The sequence below is a fragment of the Tachypleus tridentatus genome, chromosome 8 (genome assembly GCF_004210375.1).
Source record: "Tachypleus tridentatus isolate NWPU-2018 chromosome 8, ASM421037v1, whole genome shotgun sequence".
Taxonomy (NCBI): domain Eukaryota; kingdom Metazoa; phylum Arthropoda; class Merostomata; order Xiphosura; family Limulidae; genus Tachypleus; species Tachypleus tridentatus.
In genome coordinates, this window is record NC_134832.1 from 10862271 (window position 1) to 10884539 (window position 22269).

At 31.9% G+C, this 22269-nt stretch overlaps 1 protein-coding gene across 1 annotated transcript in view; it reads left to right on the top strand.

The window, feature by feature from the left end:
* noi (splicing factor 3a subunit 3 noi) overlaps positions 1–22269 on the top strand; it is a 103052-nt gene that overhangs the window by 17232 nt on the left and 63551 nt on the right. The window contains exon 4 of the mRNA XM_076517608.1: positions 2998–3103. Coding sequence (XP_076373723.1) covers positions 2998–3103 — 106 coding nt within the window. The remainder of the gene's footprint in view (positions 1–2997; positions 3104–22269) is intronic.

Genomic DNA, 22269 nt, shown 5'->3' on the forward strand with positions numbered 1-22269 from the left:
CCATAGAGGTTGTTTCCCAAATCTTCATTATGCATATTTTCGTCTTTACCAATGAGTTATCCTCTGAGTTATATCTCACCAGTTTTGGAACATTTGTCTTTTGCTGCTTATTTCATTGGTCCAATCCAGTGGAAGACATTTTATGGTGTGGGATTTAGACTTCTCCTACAGCTCTTCTCTCACGTTCTTTTACATGCCAAGCAGCTTTCTTCTGGTAGTTTTCTTCTACCCCATGGCCATTTTTAACAACGTCTATTTCATTATCAGGATGAAGGAGTACTTTTTTCACAATATTATCTCTTTCTTTTCCAGGGTCCTCTACATTTTGCTTTCATTGAATTGCACTTTGTGGAGAGTGTTGCCCAGACAAGTGTGTGTCTCTCAGTCTAATTCCACACTAGCAACCAATTTAATTATTCCTTACTATTGATTGTAACAGGCTATTTAGAAATGAGGTGTCCCATGAGACAATCAAGGTGCTAAATAGATGTTATTATCATGTTATCATGGACTGTAATGAATAAAGCTAAAGAGGATTATGCCTGTCCATGCTGATCATCAGAGGGAATAAATTGGAGTTGGTTTGCTTTTAAACTTTAAGCAAACTTGATTTGCCTTTTGTACTGTTTCCAGAGCACTGTTCCTCAGGGCTTCCTAATGCTCATTAATGCTGATATTCGACCTGTGGAGCTACAGAGTTTTCTAATCACACCTAGTTTTCAGTTACCGGGGTGATGGATAGAGTTTTCTACCAGAGTGTTTAAGTGTGTTGCTCCATTCTTGGAGAAGAGGGTGAAGTTGGCCTCTACATCATCATCTTATGAGTTCTAGCTACATTGTCAGTGGATAATTATGTTTTGGAGGTTACCATCTTCCTAAATTGAAAATATTTTTCAGATAATACTTTCACTGACACTCCCACCCTGCCTAACTACTAAGAGCAGGTGTTAATAACTGAGCTGGTGTATGACTCAAAAAATTGAATATGGTATTTAAGTGAAGAGCTTGTTGCCAGTACCAGGAGAGAAGAACCATTGATGAGAGTTTAGAAATTTCCAAATTAGATATTACTCAGGGCATTTTACCCTGTTACAATGGGCTTAGTATAATATACACAAGTTTTAATACTATAACTTCTGGTGCAGTATGTATTCCTTCATAAAATTTGGTAGACTTTCAATAAAGATTGCTAGTCTTTTTTACACACAACTTTTGATTATTTTAGTGAAGTATTTATACCAAAACTTGTTTGAAAATATTGAGTCTATTTCATTACGAGTCTGGGTGCAAAGTGAATTTTATGTTGTGATTAAAAACTATTGTTCATCTAAAAAATCTAAAATATTATTTGTATGATTTCTAATACCTCCTAAGTACATTTCAAATCTTTGTTATCAGTGAAACTTTATATGGTGCCTGCCAGTTTCATCAGCCTTGTAACCACCATAAAAAAGTTAGGAACTGAATATAAGTTATGTTTTCATTCCAGAATGACTACAGATTATAAAACAAAAACACAATAAAGCTAAAATCTCTTAACATTATGTATTTGTGCATATTAATTATTTTTATTGCATTGATCTTCAAGTTGCATTTGGCTAATAATATAAAACTGATCTTTAGTCTTTACAAAGTGACCTGTTTTGGCTGTGCTTTAGTGAACTAGTATTTGGTAAAATAGTTATTTCATTTATTATACATTATATATGTAGATAGATTATTACTGTTTATAAATAAGTTTTTAAACTTATTTTTCATAAGATGTAGAACAGTAAATTAATAACTATAGCAAACTATTATATATTCTAGTTATGATAATATTTGTACTTGTTTGCTGCTTGCCATAGGGTACTAAGCCTTTTCAATTTCTCACGTGAAGGATGTGAAACAAAATAATTTTTCTGAATTTTTATTTGTACATTTAAAACAACCAAAAAATCATAAAAGAACTTAGTAACTAACCTGTATTTTGTCTAACAAAATAAGAAATTTCATGCAGACTAATGATACAATCTACCTGCTTGAAATCTTGGTTCAGAAAAACATGGTGGCTTGTTATCACTTTATAAGGGGTGATAAAGCAATTAGGGGAGCATTCTGAACTTTCAGCTGGCTATTTGCATGTGTATATTGAAGTAACTACACATGAGGAACCTTTCCAAAAATGGAAATAGGTGAGTGGGGCTACTGGATTTGATTCAGTACATAAGCCATGTCTCAACAAGTAGAAAAGATACAAGGTTTTTATTTTATGTCCTAGCTTATCAGTATTGGTAATTCTAGTTTCTAATTTGTATGAAACTATATACTTAGAATTTTAACATCACAAACATCTAATTTCAACAGGTGGTGCTTTCAGCATTCAAGTGACAAACAAAACTCATTATTAATATTTAGGTGTGTTCTTATAATACTTTCAAAATTAAGAAATTAACTAATATTGAGTACTAAAATTTGAATTATAATCTACAATTTGATACCAAACTTAATAACATAAATTCATAAAATAGTGGTTCAATAAAATTTTGAATGCAAGTAAACATGGCCTTCGATCATGATAGGGTTAAGTGGGGGTATAATAGACTGAAGCATACAAGACCAGTGCTTAGATAGGCAAAACCAATGGTGAAGAATAGCTATATTATCAGTGGAAGTAAGCATTATTGGAAATATTTAGTTCAGGAAGATTTTAGCTTATACATAGTTTCATCATTACATAGTAGTTACTAGGTGATTTAAAATTACCACGCTCTTATACTTTTAGGTATTTTAGGAAGTAGTGTATTTTATATTTTTGGACTACTTTTTATGTACATACCAAACCTTTACTGAAAACCAAATTTCATTAGGATGTGGTCAAGTGATGTTTTTGTTCTAGACATTGTTTTTGATATTTATTCAAATATTCATACTTTGTTTGTTTACTGTAGAATACTTAGTACATATTCATTTAAGCGAGTTTAGAGAATAATAAGACACTTATGTTCCTGCATTTAGCCTTCGAAAAGAAGAAATTTCTACATTATCTGGTCCAAATGAATTTGCAGAGTTCTACACTCGTTTAAGATCTATTAAAGAATTTTATAGAAAGCACCCAAATGAGGTAAGGAAAAATTTTGTTTCATTTGAAATATACAGAGCAATGATACAAATGTGTTTATTGTTGGCTATGTAAAAACATCTATTACATTTCACTTGGAAGTGGCTTTAACCCTCTTCTTTCATCTTGTGTGTATCTGTGTTCAGTGAATTACATTCAAATTTAATTATACTACTTTTTGTTCATGTTGTATTATACCATACAGAATATAATTTTTTTTTTATTCATATTTGGATAGTATATGGATTTTTAGTTCTTTTAAGGCATATTAAAAAGAAATCCTGAATCTCCCCTTGTGTGAGAATTGTGACATTTGTTTTCTAGGTATCTCATTTTCTCTAATTTATTTACCATCCTTCCAGGAAGTAACAATTTTAATGCAAATTACTTACTATACTGTTTATATTGCTCACACAAATCATAATTTTCATAGCCTTCAATCTTTTTTAATTATGGAGCCATCAAATTGAAAATTGTCTCTCTCTTGCCACACCCACCCATCACATTCTTCTTTCAGGATTTGTCGATAGTTCTGTATTACATTTAATTGTGTTTTTTTATAACCAGTAGAAAACCAAGATTTTTCACTTGTGAAATGATGTATTATATTATGTTGTTTTCTGTACAGAGAGTTGTTAGTTTCTTTTTCAATGCAAACTTCATTCCTTCAGGAAACAATTTGATTACCTTGGAAGAGTTTGTAATGGATAAGATAAAAGTGTGATAGTTATGGGACATTGTCTGCTTTTTGTATGTTATTATTCTATATTCTTTAGTAAATTACTACTCTTAGTATAAAAGAAAAAAAAAGATAGGCCTCAGTGTCAATGATAATCGACACAAGAATGAGAGAAAAAAAAAGAAGGCCCAGGTAAGAACTTTATATCTTGTTTTTTATGTGTATTCTCTCTTATTATAAAAGTAACTGAAATGTAAAAATACAGTGGAGTGCTGTTAAGCTGCAGTATTTGGGGGGGTCAACCTGCTTAACCGCGGCTTAAACCTTTGTGACTGAAAAGCCGAAATCGCCAACAGCTCTGCCGAGGAGCCTCATCCGTATGTGGTCATTATAATATTAATGTATAGACTATTCATATACAATTGATAAGTGACTTGATTAACTCTTTTCTGTAATTGGACTTAAAAGCTGAAATAATTCCTTGATCTAGGGGCTGGATCTTAGATGTTGTGTTCTTGGGCAGATAGTAGACGAAAATCTTCCCATCTCTAGATCTCAATGTCTCTGCAGGCGGGTGGGCTGGACAGTTATCTAGGAGTAGGAAGGCTCTAGGTTCTAGTCCCTTGTTCCTCAGGTGTTTCCGGACATCAGGGACGAATGTCTTGTGAAACCAGTTTTCAAAAATCGCAGCTGTCATCCAGGCGTTCTGGCTATGGGTGTAGTCTACTGGCAGTGTTGACATGTTCACTTTACTGAAGCACTTGGGTGACCTGTACTTCCCGATTCAGAGTGGAGTCAGCTTGTGTAGACCAGACCAGTTACAGCAGAACAACATGGTTACCCTGTCCTTGATTTGTTTGTAGCCTTCTTGTCTTTCTTCATAGCTAAAGTTCTATGTGGCAAAATTCTATAGTAAAGACCTGTTTCATCTGTGTTATAGATCTGCTCCTCGACAAGTTGCTGTTCTTCAACGAATTCTTGGAACTTAGGAATGAACTCTTCTGCTGCTACAGTGTCTGCTGACTTGATCTCGCCGTTGATTTTTACTTGCAATATGCCGTGTCAATGCTTCCACCTTCTTAACCAACCACTTGAAACAGTAAACTCTGGATCTGCATTAGGGCCATGAAGTTCCTTGTGTAGTTTCTCTGCTTGTGCTTGAATAACTGGTCCAGATATGGGAATTCCATTGTTTCTGGCTTCACAAAATACATTGAGCGTTGCCTTGTCTAACTCAGGATCTTGTGCTGCTCTAGCTCTCTTGCGTTTCAAACCACCCTCATCAAGTTCATCAAGAAATGCTCTTAATTTATTCTCATCTTTAATCCACCCACGCAATGTAGACTCAGGTATGGCTAACTCTCTACTAACTTTAGCGCGAGTTTTGCCGTTTCGTATATTTTCTATGACATTCAGCTTTTGCTGAACGTCATACGATGCATGTTTACGTTTGGTACTCGTGGGGTAGGAATTTGTCAATATGATATGCTCACTATTAATTCAGAAACTGAAGTGATTTCTATTGGGTTTGTGGCCAATATTTATACAATTCCATAAAAATATTGGATTATCAAATTAAAAATAATACTTTAATTATTGATCACTTTTTTCACGGATTTACCGCGGATTAACTTTAATGTATGGAGAGGTGTGATTCGGTAACAATGGCAGCTTCCATAAAGCTGACATAGAGAGGGGATAAGGTAGATTAACGGTCAATTTCTATTGTAATAGATTTTATTTATTTCCCAAATTAAAGCAAATCCTTTTTAAATATCCCTTTGAAGTTATAAAGCCAGGATTAAATTCGTAAGCCTCGTTTTTACACGTTCTTAAATTAGCGGTGAGCGGCGATAATCCTCGCTCACATCGCTCACAAGACTTGCTACAGCAGCTTAAGAGATTTCTTGGTTTACTGGTCTGCGGCTTAATGGCGCTCCACTGTATGAAACTCTTTAGGCTAGTTAAGGTTAGATTAGGAAAAAATAAAATATGATAATCATATATATATATTTTCATGAGCAGCTTGAAGTATCTTGTGTGTAATGTAATTCAATAGCATAATAAGTCTCAAGTGGTTACAACTTATAATGGCACAAATATTAGTTATACATGGTTCAAAGAGCAATAAAAAACCTAAAATTTATGCATGAACAAATGTTTACCTTTTAAAGAATAAACAAATGTAATGGTTTCATGTTACAATATGAACTCATTTTAGAAAAAATAAAATGGTAATTTAGATTTATTTCAGTTTTTTTATGAATATGAGGTAGGTCAAATTAATTAACTTGTAGAGTTAGAGTAGAGAAAATAACAGATAAAGTAACAAGTTTCACTGAAAAACAAACTTGAACTGTAGTTAGGAGGATATTGGGATTATATAAATTATATTTGAAATTTTTTAAAGTGAAAATCACTTTGCACTCAGACTCGTCAAAAAGAAATTTTTAAATTTTCATTGATAAATCATTAATAAAAATACTTCATTAAAAAATAAGTTTTTTTATGAAAAAGGCTTATAATGTTTACTAAAAGTCTGCTAAATGTTGTGAAGATATGTGTACTTCATTAAAAAACAGTTGGTAGTATTGAAACTGTAAAAAGTACAGAGTGGACATATTTTCAATCAAATCGACCAAGCTTATGTTGAGAGAATAGAAATATCCAAACATCACATATTTCTTGATAAACAGTCAAACATACAGTACAGTTGCAAATTGTGGTAATAAAGCATTGCAGAAATGTTAAATTGTATGTATGAGTTATTCATCAGTCAACTTGTGATGAGAGGCAACAACTTTAATAATTATTTTCCTACTTTGTTTTCAGGTATAGGCTTAACAAAGCTTATATACATTTACAGCATATAATGTTCTAATGATCATTTAATGTTGATTATTTCTAATAATCTTCACATCTTAGTTGATAAGGTAAATTGCACTTTTATACATAAACATTCTGAAGTTGTGTAAATGAATATTTAACCCTCTTGCTAAAGTTCACATTATGGCCTTTTAGAGAGCTACATTCAAAGTCTAAGTATGTTAATAAAGTTGGCATCAAAACATAGTTTATAAATCAAATTTTAATATTATATTAGTTTTAATTTCATAATAAATCATTCCTCAGTCTTTCCATGTATGAGAACTTTGTAAATTAGGTCTTTTCCATTCTCTGATTTATTAATAACTCCTCTCTGAGGTTTAGAGTTTAATGTAAATCAATAATTATAATATAGATAATACTAAGGCATAGTTTGATTTCTATAGGCTTTAAATCTGTCTTTGCAGAGTCATAAACTAGAAAATCTGACTGACTTGCTATGCTCATCTGTTACATTTTCTTTTTCACTACTTGTTCTCTCTAATTTAAATCAGTTATAATGAATAAAATGGCATTGTTTTAATTTTAATATATAAAATGGTGTATAATTTCTCCATTTTAAAGTGTATCTCATGGTGTTCAGGTTGAGTAATTATGATAATTGTTTAAAGCCCCTCTGACCTTAGTTAGAGAACCAGTTAAATTATTATTTCACTAATGTATCATCACTGGGGAAGGGGGGGGGGAGAAGAGATGTTCAAATGTAAGTGTAAATTTCATGTCATAAAAGTAACTGAAATGTAAGAATTAGAAACTTGTTAGGCTAGAGAATGGTAGATTAGGTAAGGTAATGTAAAATAAAAAATTTACGAGGTATACTTATAAGCTGCTCATGCATTAAGTCCTTTAGAGTGATAGTGTGACCTGTGCATTCTGCAAATGATTTACAACTTGTTTGAGCTTTAAGTGATTGAGGATAAGCATTTGTAGTTTTTTATTACAGTATGCATTCATTCTAGAAAGAAAGAAAAAAAGAGTAAATTATTTTGTATTATTATGGTGGTTGTCCAAATCAAGCAGTTCCACATAGTTAAGGCATATGACATAAAAGATATAATATAAAGCTTTTAGTTAAGAAAAAACAAATATTTATATTTATTTGAGATGTTTTAAACGTTATGGAAATGAAATATCATTTTCAGTGGAAAATTGTTTTTAATTAGAACATGAAATCACTTTGCACTAAATGCTGAGTCCATATATTCATGGACAAATCTTTACCAAAAATACTTAAGTAAAGAAATATGATTTTATGTGCAAAATTCATCTACTGTGTACAGAAGTTTGCTAAGAATTTTGAAAATGCATTTACCATATTAAAAGTTATAGTATAGATAAGTTTGTATATTTTGCAATTACATATTTGGTGGAATCCATTAACCATATCTGGAAACAATTAAAACTGTTCATGCATTTTTTAGACAGTACATTCAGATTTTTTCAGGATGATCCTTTTTCTGATTAGTGAATTTGCTTTTTCGTAATGAACTTTGGGACTATATGCATATAAGTATTTTGCTGCATTGCTTGTCACTTCTGTGATGAGTCTTTTGCATAATACTGTGTTTGATTAGAATGATCCTTGCAAATATTGGTTGAAAAATAATCAGTAACAAAGTTGTTGGTTCAGTATGCCAAAAACTTTACAAAAGTAAGATTTACAGTGCCTGTTGTAACAGATTTACTGTTATACATTTATTTTAATATTTGTGTTTGTTTCATTTTAATGCATGTAACATATTGTTAAATGTGTATCGTGCAAGTCCTGTCTGTTCTCGAAATTTGTAAAAGGTTCTCAAGAGTAAGAATCAACAATATTGTTGCCAAGTGAATTTTCAAGAATTTTGTCTAAATATTGTAAATCAACATGTCAAGAGAATACTGTTTATCAGCTACCAGCTAGTGTATTATAATCCTCAGAAGATATAATTGTGAGAAATGCTTATCAATTAGAAAAATACGTTTAACTTCTGTGAATTAACCTCGGACATTAGTCTTTTTACAAGGACGTTAGATATGATTGTCAGTGAAGAACTGTTCATGTGCTTCTAACTAGCTAGTCATCAAGAGAAGTAGATCTGTTTATCAATATAGATTTAATTCACTTTTCATGAATGTTGAGAAAAGACCCAGTTCCAGACCAGGTAGAAAATTCAGTATCATTTGTAAGTCTGTAAAAACTCTTGTATGTAAGCCATTGTAATAACTGTTATTATAAATTGTATTATTTGTATATTAAAATATATTTGTTTTAAGAAAGAAAATTGTTAGCATATATCATAAACTTAACAAACATCAACATTTAATTAACTTCTAAATTGAACTTTCCAGCCCTTTGGAATCATAAAACATAATATACATAACATAATAAATTGGACACTCAGCCAGAATTAATTATAATGCATAACATAATAAATTGGAGATTTGTCCAAGATAAATTATAATATGTAAAGTAGGCATTTGGGGGCTCATGTCCAAGATCTGTATGAGAGACAAAATTCACTCTAAATTAAACTTCAAATCTTAATTCAATTTATATTTATCAGTGCTAACAAGATTTAATCATGTCTGCGTATTAAGTTTTTCTTGAATCCACCTCCCTTGGACAACTAGAAAAATATAACAAGAGTTAATTGATCAAAATTGCCAAAATTTTAATATTAGAAGTTAATAAATCAGTAAGGAAAATGAACTAGAAAAATGTATTAAAATACAAGTCAATGATGATATGTTGTGTGAGGAAGGATTAGGGGAATACTCTAATTTCTCCACTAGTCGACCAGAGTTGATTGGAAAAGTTAAAAATTCAGTCAAATCTCAAACAAATTAAGTTTGAACAAGCTCAAACTGAAAATGAGAAAAAGAGTATGCTCATATCAAGATTTAAAGAGAAAATAAATGTTTTGAGGCTGGACAAGCCTGCATTGAAGCCAAGAAATACATCAGGCTGAAAGAAATGAAAATTAGACTCAACTCTGATTGATCAAGACAAAATAACAGCTTTGAACAGTTGATGTATTAAAGTTCCATAGTTTAATGAAAATGAAGTTGACAGATATTTCTGATATTTTGAGGAAGTTGCCCAAACCATGGAATGGCCAACTGAAAAAATGGTCATTATTGTTGCAGAGTGTTTTAATTGGTAAAGCACAAGAAACTTGTGCTGCTTTCTTTAGAACAGTGGTTGTTAACCTTGTTGGAGGTACTGAACCCCGGAAGTTTTTTACTTGCATTCACTGAACCCTTCGTAATTGGAAATATAAAATATGATTTTTTCAAATTCAAAACATAAGTAGACATTTTATTAGTGCACAAAGTGAGCCATGCATCAGTTGCACACAATATCACTGTGTTCAAAGAACAAAACATGAATGTCACTCAAAAACAAAAACATAACTCAATGAATATTTACTGCAAATCAATATGACTTTTGCTGTTGCCTTTCAGAGACAAGTTCAGAAATGCGAGGCTTCACCTTGGCAAGTGCCACTCTCATATCATTTTTGCAAAAAAGTCTGTTCCTTTTCTTCGTTTTTATGTCTACCATCCTCGAAAAGGATTGCTCGCAAAGATACGTTGTAACGAATGGTATGAGTATCTCAAGGGCTTTTTTAGCAATAAGAGGGTACGCTATGATTTGGTGACACCAAAATGTGGAGAGCGTTGTTCTGAAAAGTTGCTGTTGAACCTGGCTCTGCTGAAGTTCAATGATTTTGTCAAGGTACTCATCATTGACATCTGCTGTCACAACCCTAAACATGAACGGCTGTCTCACCCATGCTGGATATGACTCTCTGGTGGGGAAGTATCCATCGAGAGACTTTGTGAGCTCATATAAGTGCATGGCAATTGCTTGCTTTAGTTCTCCAGGTACAGAAATGTCTCTGATTTCAGACACATCTTCGATCTTACTTACACAGTCATCCAGCAGGGGAAAGTTTGCGAAGTTATCATTCTCTATTCGTTGTTTCCATAACGATAGCATTTTTTGAAAAGCCTTTAGGTTTTCTTCCACTTCGATGATGTTGACTCCACAACCCTGCATCTGTTCATTGACAGCATTGAAGATATCAGCCATGTATGCCAAAATGAGAATGAACTCTGATTTTTCGAAGCAATCTGCATGACAATGTTAGTGCTCTAGCAAAACCAGGGCTAATTCCACACACATGGCAACAACACGATTCAGCACCTTTCCCTGGGATAACCACCGAACATTAGAATGGTACAGAAGTACCTCAAATTCAGAGCCCATTTCATTACACAGGTCTTTGAAGATGTGGTGCTTCAGGGCACTATTTTGCACAAAGTTCACACATTTCACTACAATTTTTAATACTTCTGCCAGTTTTGAAGGCAAGGTTTTTCTTGCCAACGCATGCCTGTGCATTACAATGATGTGTGGTTCATAAGCTTTTACCAGGGCACCAAAACCAGAGTTTTGTCCCAGCATGACTGGAGCTCCGTCCAAACAAACTGCAGAAACCATCTCCCATGAAAGATCGTTGTCTCTGAAGAAGTCATCCACAAGTTTCTTCACATTGGCTCCCTTAGTTGTTGTTGTAAGAGGCTTACAAAATGAAAAATCTTCTTTTATCTTGTCGTTCTTCACATAGCTCACGAATACAACAAGCTGGCTTAGATTGAAAACGTCGGTGGCTAAATTTTGTTGGGCTTGAAATCAGATCTGCAACTACTTGAGCCAAGATGTCATTGCTCATGTCATCTATTCTGTTGCTGATGGTGTCATTTGAAAGAGGAATTTGGGATAACTTATTTTCAGCAGATTTTCCCAGCATGAAATTTGCCATCTTCAATGCAGCTGGTTTTACAAGTGCTTTACCAGTGATGTGTGGTTTGCCCTGCTTTGCAATCAAGTACACGACTTCGTACGATGCTGTGAGGATCGGTTTGTCGATGGGTACAAAGCCGAGAACAGGCAAAGTAGCCTTTTCATCAAACCTGGCTCTCTTTACCTTGAATTCAGCAAGCGTTGTGTTCTTGTATTTTCCATCTCCATGCAGATTTAGGAAGTGTTCTCTTAGTTTTGCCAGTGCTAGACTAGAATTGCTCAACTTGGGAATCCAGATCATGCATTGAGGATGTTGACTCCCATCATGATCAGTGATGTCGAGAAAACCCACTTGTAGAGAAATATATATGTAAAAACCGCTCGTTTGCATAAAACGAAGTTTTATATAAACTCTCATTTACCAAAACGAGCCGTTTTTGCATATATATGACTCCCATCATGTTCCTTTATACACGTGAATCCATATTGTACGTATTCGTGTGACCACTTTCTGTTTTTACTCGACGTAGTTAGTATGAAGGGACTGAAAGATTAGGGAAAAAATCACAAATTACGCAAGATTACTACAGTGACAAGTCGACTGATAAGCGCACGGATTTCCCTGCAGCACAGATATTAAAGCCAAGTGATGTGACATGATCAGCTGCAGTCAATGATGGCCAAGTGGAGCATGCCATCATGAATCATACGAGTGGGGTGAAGGGAACGGACACACACACAGTGTGTGCGTCTTGACCTTCGCCGAACCCCTGAGACTGACTCATCGAACCTCTAGGGTTAGACTGAACCCAGGTTAAGAACCACTGCTTTAGAAGATTATATGGATTATGACAAGCTTAAAGTAGCTATTCTCAAAGGCTTATTGCCAGTAGTTTCTAGATTATAGCAGGTAATATAATCAAACTTGTATGGATTTAACCCACTAAAAAGAAAAGTTTTTTCATTGATGGTGTAATTCTATGCAAATTGGCAACAGTTTTGACAAACTAAGACAAGTATGTCTAATTCAGTAATTTAGATGCTGTACAAGTGACAACCTCATAACTTACTTGGATGAAACAAAAGTTAACACTACAAGAAGCAGATGCTTTTTCTAATGTTATACTTTAACACAAAACTTTTTCATAAAAAGAAGTTGTTGTCAGCTCAGCAAAAACCTGTACCTGTTCATTCCACTGAAGTTGAGAATTCTTTTCAAATATCCTGATCTTCTAGTTCAAAATCTTCAGAAGACAGGATAAAACTTTATCAAAATTAACAAGGCCTGTCTGCCATTTTTGTAAAAAAAACATGGTCATATTATGTCGGATTATCAGTTTACAAAAGAATAGGAGGCAACATCCAGTACTTCTGTACCTGCATGTAGACATAGTTTCATCAGATCATCTGATGATGTTAATTTTGCCACTGATATAAAAGCTGATGTAGTTAGGGAGGAATTTAGATATTTTGTATCTTTTGGTTCTGTGTCTTTGACAAATGACACTGCTAACCCCATACCCATATGTATTTCACATAATACTGTAACGACTCAGTCATTGTTAGAAAGAGTATTGCCTTGAGAATCGGATTCTGCAACAGGCGAGTCTGTTATTGTTCAGGGTATTGAGGGTGGCTTTGTTAATATTCCTCTTCATAACATTTATTGCATCAAACCTAGTTTCGGGACCAGTTGTGGTTAGAGTAAAGACCTACTCTGCCAGTTAAGGGTGTATCATTATTGTTAGGAAATGATTTGGCTGGGGGAAAATCCATTGCTCTACCCAATATTGGTTTGCAAGGTGATCACTGTTTCACGTAAGAATGATGTTGTTGAGGAGAATCCAGACATTTTTTGACAAAATGGTAAAATGTTTACCATTATAAATAATTCTCAACATGTATCTGATTTGGTCATTCGTTATTTACAGTGATTTTTCTGGACTTGGATATTTTAAGTAACATTTTTGGGCTGCAATACAATACAGATTGGGGGCATTCTGCTTTGAATGTACAATCAAAACTTCTATTAAAATGAGTGATTGGTCCTGGAAAAGGTCCTGCTATTTATTTTTCTTTAATCTTTGCATACTATACTTTTCAGTGTGTCTGTTTCTCAACCCTATTTCAAGTTAGAGCATCATAATTTATATAAATTCCTAATTATGCATTATTGAAGTATTTATCAACAGTAAAGATTCAGTTGTATAGTTAATTTAAAAAATTGGACAGCAACTGTTTGAATAAACATCTTAGACTATTTGGAAATATAAGAGGCAGGTCATCTTTTCTTGTCTATTGTTATTTGAGCTGGTTAGATTTTTGTAGGACTAAAGTTAAATTGTTTCGTATATGCCATTGATTCTTTCCCACTGTCAAATTTATGTTTGTTCTACATAAAAGTTCTGATTATGTCTTTTGTATCATCATTATTATCATTTAGTAGTATTTAGAACTGCACATTCTTTTTCCTGGTTTAAGTTATTTAACAAAAATCAGTAATTGTGCTTAATTAATACTGAGAGGCTATTATGTCAGTAAAATACATTTACATTGTATACCAGTTTTTAATAGAGGGCAAAGACAAAATGTATTGAAATGATAATAATGACAAAAATTCAGTCAACTACTACAATATTTGAGTGATTTAACTGAAATATATCTTGTAGCATGAACGTGAGATGAAATACAACTATTTTATCTTGTCAGAATGTGTACAAATAATTTATTATTAGTGAGCTATGACTCCCACGTTCATCAAACTCTTGTAAACACTTACTATGAGAATGGGGAGAGAGTGAGACCTTATAATACAAACACACGATAATGTAAAACTTTATATTTTGTCTGTTATTTTTTCTGTCCTAACTATATTAGGTCTGTCAGTTTTACTGATCTCATAATCACCATAAAAATTGGGAAATAAATATTAAATTGCTTTTTTAAATCTAGAATGACTGCAAATTATAACACAAAATCACAAATGAGTTTAGTCTAAATAGTTGAAATCTCATAACATTATACATTTATATCTAGATATTATTCATTATTATATTGACCTTACAGTTGTGCCTGGCTAATTTTAGAGAAGTTGCATTGATGTGACACACGTGCACTCGTTAATGTATCCAACTATATAAAATTGTCTTTTACAAAGTGACATGTATTGGTTGTGGTTTAGTGTGAAAGAAAGTTGCATTTCTCGGGTCGGCTGGTATGGGTATTAAATTTTTTATTGAAATAAAAATATAACAGACTTTTTTTTTTAACCTGAAGATGATCTAAGGAGGTTAAAAAGTTGTTCTCTGTTTTATTAGTAAAAGTGTTAATACCTATACCAGCCATCATTTTCACTTCATGTGGGTTTTTGTCATCACAAATAGTTACATTTCATTTATAATACATTATATATGAATACATATATTACTGTTTGCAAATAAGATCATAGTTATTTTTCTTGAAACAAAGAATAGTAAATAAAGAAGTATAGTAAACTGTTATATTTTCTAGTTATGAACTCCATACTTGTTTGCTGCTTGTCTTATCTTACTAAGGCTAACAAGTTCCACACATGGAGGATGTGAAAGAAATAACTTTTAAATTTTATATACAACCAAAAATCATAAATTACTATATTAATACTATAGAATTTTACAATAATTTATCACACTTTGTAATTTAGCTGTATTTGAGTCTTAACAATTATAAAATTACTCGTCAACTGAAGACTGAACTTACCAGCTCGAAATCTTGGATTGAAAAAATAAATTGACATCATAATATTTTAAAATGGCTGAGAGAGTCATTTGAGGAAAATTTGGAGTTTTCAGTTAGTTATTTGCATCACATAAACAGAAGTATGTGTATACAAGGAAGTGTTTCCAAAAATGGAAAGAAATGGGCAGGTTCAGTGTGTGTTTTGGAACAAGAGCAGTATCTCAGCATACTGAAAGGATAGGAGGTTCTTATTTTATATTCCAGCTTGTTGATATTGGTAATTTGAGTTAAGTTATACAAAGCTACAGATTACTTGGATATCACAAATGTAATTTTAACTGATGATCCATTCAGCATACCAAGTGACACACAAAAATCAATATTTGGCTGTATTTTTTAATATGTACTTTTAAGTTAAGAAATTAACTTGTATATAATATTAAAGTTTAAATTATAATCTACAACTTGATTTCAAAGTTATTGATATAAATTTATAAAATAGTAGTTCAGTAAAGTTTTGAATGCAGTCCCAAGGTCTTTGATCATGACCTATCCCGAAAGAGATGAATTGGTAGCAATGGTGATAACTATTCAATAAGAAGTAAAATAGAAATGTGAACAAACAAATGGAATTGCAATATTTGTGGCAACTCACATGAAAAACAACTAAAATGAGAAACCTTATATACATTTCTCACAGACTAAATATTCTTTGTTTTAACATTTTGGAACATATGTATTTGAGAATGGCTGGTATGGGTATTAACACTTATTGATAAGGAGAGAACAATGTTTTGACATTCCTAGGTCATCTTCAGTTACTGTCTTTTGGAATATTTCTATCAGAAAATGTCAGTTCTTCATTTTTAACTTTTATGTGATTTATAATTACATTTTTCACTTTTGTTCATTTTTGAACAGTGCCAAATGGTAAATTAGTTCCTTTGCCTGGTTTTACTCTATCATTATTCTCTGTTGAGAACTCTTCATTTCTCTTTTTCGGTTGTGTTAGGTTAATATTGTGCTTTCTCATTCTTCAACATACATTGTTTCAGCTTTTCATGCCCCAGATTTATTCTTTATCCCTTCACTTGACTTCAGTGTTCATGATGAGATTTTTCATCTCAACATTACTCCCACTCATATCCTTATTTCTATAATTTCTTGAACATGGTCTTTGATTTCATCTCTTCTTTTGTCTTGCATCTTCAACTCCTGCACCTGATAATCAACCTTTTGCTTCATGTTACCTTGCCACTGGAACAATGTTAACAAAGTGGCAGTGACTAATATCAAATTATTGCTTTGTTTGGCAACCTAGTACAGTGTGACAATGGGGCAAGGCAAGATAAAATGTCATCCCAGTAAAGTCTACAAATTTCAAGCTCGTATACGTGGATTCTAGTTTATGGATATATGAAGTGAAAATGATGAACAACCAAATGTTAAAAACATAAAAAAAAAATTATGAGTTTACCTTTGTATGTATGAAGGTATAGTATAGATCTTGTGATCATATTGGTTGTAAACTTGAACTACTTTAAATAACAGGTATTAAGAGTAACCCCCACCTGTTATGTGTCATGTTGTGATGTAGTTAATACATCATACATAACACTTTTATCATAGATTACTGTAGTATGCATTGTTGTGCTCTAGCCACTCTTACTGATATATGTATAGCAAACTGTTGTCATGAGAATATACTGCCCTTTTAAAACCAGATAATATAATATAAAGCAACTTGTGTGTGTACATTTCCCATTCATTATTTTTTTATATTATGTCAACTCAACATGGGCAGACATATCTATGTTGGTTTATGAGTCATGTAATCCACAACACAAAGTTTATTGATATGTCTGTTTCTACAAATTCAATGGCTAAAAAGAATTTTAAATGGTTTTAAAGTTTTGTCCCTCTCTCTTTTCTAGAGAATTAACATTTGTAGCTACCTTCCTTTTTTTACCAGGTTGATTCAGGCCATATAGGGGCACTTGTATTCTTTTTTTTTGCTAACCTGTGGACTTCCTTTATGGCTGACTAATGGGTCACTTAATATCTTGTTCACTGTTTCTTCATTTCTTTCTCTCTTTTCCCCAGTGTTTTTTCTCCAGGTTCTGATGAAGAGGTTTCATTCTTTTAGCTTTCTCACAACAGATAGACGAGTGTGCGAAAGTCATGACCTTTGAGAAAGTTACATTCAAAATTTAATTAAAGTAATTTATTATCAGTATATAGAAATAAGCCTGACATAAAAAATAGCAAATAAATCAAATTTTAATATTATCTAAGTTTTATATTCATATTTTTAAAAGATATTTTTTAAAAATCCTAAATTTTCTTTAGCATGAGAATTGTACATTTGTTCTCCAGGTCCTCTTGTTTTTGTACTTTATTTACCACTCCTTTTCAAAGTACAGAGTTTAACATAACTTGATCGTTATGTTATAGATATTACTGTAGAAAAGTCTAATTTTTATGGCTTTCAATCATATTTATTTAACCCTATCCACCTAGCTATTTTTTACTGAATGCCTCACAAAGTTTTACTGTCTTACATTCAAAATTTTATTAAACCACTTTTTATCTATGTTATTTCAATTAGAATAGCATAAAATCTTAGCTAATAATCAGTATCTTAATAGTATATACAATTTGTCTTTAATTCTGTAATGCAATGTTTTAAAAAATGCCTGAATTTCCCAAAGTGTGACACACAATACATATTCTCTTAGCATGTCATCATTCCAGTTTTATTCCCTACCCCTTGAAAAAGTATTAAATTAAACATAAATTACTTTCTATAAAATTGTCACTGCTCAGACAAACTGCATTTATTGCAGACTTCAACTTTGTTTGATTACAGAGTCATTGGACAGAAAATAAGATCCCTCCAACCACACCCACGTGTCACATACTCTTTCATATTTCGTTAATAATTCACTCTTACATTTAATTATATATTACCTGTAACCAATATAAACTTAAGGTTTTCACCTATCAAATGATATATTGTATAACATTATGTTTTCAATGGTTAAATGTCAATTTCACTGAGAGTACAAACAGCATTTGCATGAGAAAGTTAAGAGCTAGCTTGAATGATTTTGTAACAACTGTTGTCGCAAAGTAAATTTTAGAGAGGTAAGAGATTTTGTCTGCTTTTTGCATGTTATTAGTTTACATTGTTTGGAGCATTACTTAATTGAATAAGATTTATTAATTATAATACCATTAGTAATAAAAAAAAAAGATTAACTCTCTTCAACAATTAAATGCAAGAAAAATAAAATTTGAGGATATTTTTAGATTAATTAAGATTAGGTTAAGTAAAATAAATAATAATGAAATAATGTTTAATGAAGCATGCATGAGATCTGCTTGTACTTGTAACAACTCATGGGTAATGTAATTCGATAGTGTAACATGAGCTGTACATTCCTGAATGATTTAGAACTCATAAACGGCTGATAGTAGTTACAGTTCAAAGGGCAATAAAACAAGATATAATTATAGATAGATGTATACTGTTATGAACCTAGAGGTAATTAGAGTAAATAAATGTGGTTTCATGTTACAATATTAAGTCATTATAGAAAGAAAAAAAAAAGGGTAATTTATATTTATTTTTATTTTGGTTGTTACGACATTGGTCAGATATACCATTCCCAATTTGGATTGGATTAGAGAAAATAACATGAACTATCAAATCTTACTGGAGAAAAAAAAATGGTTGATATGTATTTAGGAGGTCTTAGGGATTACACAAAGGCAGTTTAAGATTTTTGACATAAGGAAAAGTATTTTTAATTTTAACATGAAAATTACTGTGCACATGGACTACTCAAAATCAATAATATATATGTATGTATGGACAAATCTTTAACTGCTTGGAAATACTTCACTAAAAGATATTATTTTGTGTGTTAGAGATTTACAATATAAAGTAAAATACTGCCAAATTTTGTGAAGGTATACACAGTATATTGAAAGTTAGAAGTATTATGTGTAGAACTGTAAATGAAAACTAAGAGGTTGCATAGTTGGTCGTATAGACCAACCCCATGCTGAAAGAAAGTAATAAACTAGAAAATTGAACATTTGTCATACCCACCTATCATAAATCTCTTTCAAAAATTGCCAGCAGTTATCTCTGACATCTTATACTGTATTAAATTACAACTAACACAAAGACAGTTTTAATCTGACATTTGACATATGATGTTTTTAGTGCAGTCTATTTTGTCTTTGCTTTGAAAGATTCTCTTGTGATGGTAAGATGTAGAAGTTTTATTTGAAAGTTTTCAAGCTATAGTTAGAAAAACAGTTAAATTATGATGGTTGTAGAATATTGTTTGGCTTTGGGTTCTTAGTTGAAGTATTCAAACAAATAAATATTTAATATGGTATATTACCTCCACAAAAGTAGTTATTCTTGTTCAATGCTGCCCTCTATATGCAAAACATTTTTATCAGATGCCATAAATCTTGAGCTTTCATGTACTATACAATCAGTTGATTCAAATGTCTTGTAGATAAATTCTTGTGCAACAACCATCCACTAATAAAGACTGTGACTCACACTCCTGATGCACACGAGTTCCTGTACTTACTGCTACCAAATTAACACTTCTTGTGTAATAGTATTTGTAACACTTAGTTTGTGCTTTCTTTAATAATTTTTTTTTATGTATCTCTGTATAAGTTTCTCCCAACAAGTTTACTATTTATTATAAAATAGTGATATTTCTAACTTGTTGAGTTATTTCAAAGTGGAATTATTTTATTTTTCCTTCTGTCAAAACTGTTGTGTTATTCATAATGAATTCTACATTACCATTTTGGAGGTTATATGTTCTATCAGCACATTAACATGGGCTTCAAATAATTGTATTCCACGGGGAAATTATCGACCTTACTTCATCTCGAGACTAATAATTCAAAGTGATGACCATTGACTATCTTTTCTCAAGTTTGGAGGCCATACACATTTTAAAATACAGTCTGCCAGTTTTAGAAATATAAGACATTATGCTGTTTAGGTTTTTGAATACTTTTATTATAAATATTATTATGTTTAGTTACTTGAATTCCATGACAAGTTTTGTTAGGTTCAGATTCAAAATTAAGCTTAGTTATATTCTTTGTCCTATACATTCACTAAGGCTTACCATTGGTATGTTATTTTAGTATTACCTGTAATTCATTTGCCTAACTATATTTTTTTCCATACTTCACGTCTGGTACATTTATTATCATTTATACACATTTACTTAATTTTACAAAACAATATCTTGTTTCATTTTTGTTGTTATTTACTTTTTATACTTCAAATTAACTTGTTTGGGTGTACGATCTACACAAACGTCATTCAGTATTGAACATATTTATTGTTATGTTAAGGTCTTTAATTTAGAACTTGATATGCTTTGACCTTTACTGTTCAATTAGGCTTAACAAATGTGTTATTTTTGATTTACAAGTAGTTCTTTTTATGGGTTAATCAATAATTAGGTTTTGGATCTTGTTTTATTACACACATAATATCTGATACATATGTGTATTTCTCTGCACAGTTTCTTAATATTTACAATATATCAAATATTTCATTTGCATCATTTTTTATAATTCATACTTCTTACCCTTAATTTCATTTGTGAGTAACTTTGAGAGTCAGGATCCACTCTATTTGCTCCCATTATTACTTTTACTTCTCTTATAGTGACTGAACCAATTTCTTATGAACTAGGTTTTCTCCATTTTCTTCCACCTGATCATTGATTGCCTTCTTAGGCCTCTGTTTCAGAATCTGCTAGGCAATTCTCAGTTTTTTGGGGTTTTTGTTTTAGACATTTCACAGTATGTTTTCTTTTTTCTCCTGACATTATTTATGATCATGATTTTTGGCTCTCTTTTGATAATAGATACTTCCAAGCCAATCTTACAAAGGCTTTGATTCTTTTTGCCTTAGTTTACCATCAGGCAAATTTTCTTCTTGATCATATTTGTATTTCTATTAATCCTATCCATTTTATCCCATACCTAGTTTTTCAGCTTTGTATTATCCTATTGACTCCAATAGACAGCATTTACCTTCCACTCCCTTTTTTAGGTATTTCACATGTATTTAAGGATTTTTTATAGGATACCTCTTCCTTGTTAGGGTATTTGCCATCTTCAGTTCTTTTCATCCACACTTGGCTTCTCTGCTTCTGGGATCTTTGAGAGTTGGACACTGTCATTTGTTTACCATTTATTGCTGGTGAGGGATTATGGTCAATTCTTTTTGCCATCACTCCAATCTTTTGGGCTGCTCCTGTACATTTAGTGTCACGTGGGGGGACCTTGCATTGTTATGTTGCTTTTTGGTTTTTCTCTTTTGATTGCTCTTTTGTTTCATTCTGAGAAATTGTCATTTTTATTCACTTTACATGTCCAGCACCTTCTTGTACATTATCTTTTTTATGTACAGGTCTCACCATTTTGTTGTGTATTTTTGTTGCTGATTAATTTGTCCTGCTTCAGTCAATTTTTGAGTCTTCCCAATTTTAATATGTAGTCTTTGATCATGTTTGGGTGGGTTATTACTGCAAGACTGGGAATGCCTGTGGTACACATTCTTATTTTCCATTTCTAGGGATGATATCTTAGATTTTTTCATCATGTGATTCAGTACCTTTTTCAGTTATGTGTATTTTTTGTTGGGTGGTCTGCATTTTACCATACCTTCACATTTTGTTTGAATATTACCATCAACAATAATTAGATGTCTGGCTTCAGCTAACTTCATTAAAACAAGGGTAATCATAACGTACTCCTGTATGCTTTTCACAGTCAGCTCAGGTAGTTAGCTTTTCCAGTTGAATATGTTTTCTTGTTCAGTATCTCACATTCTAATCTGTTTTGAAAGTGTACTTTTAAACACACACACACAATGTTGGGACCATCCATTCTCCTCATCAAATGCATTCATTGGAGTTTTCTGGTATCCAAACCATTGTGATTCACTGTTTTTATTATCATCATTGTTTTTCATTATCTTATGTAAACTAATCTAATAAATTTCTAATTTTACATTTTAGTTACATTAAT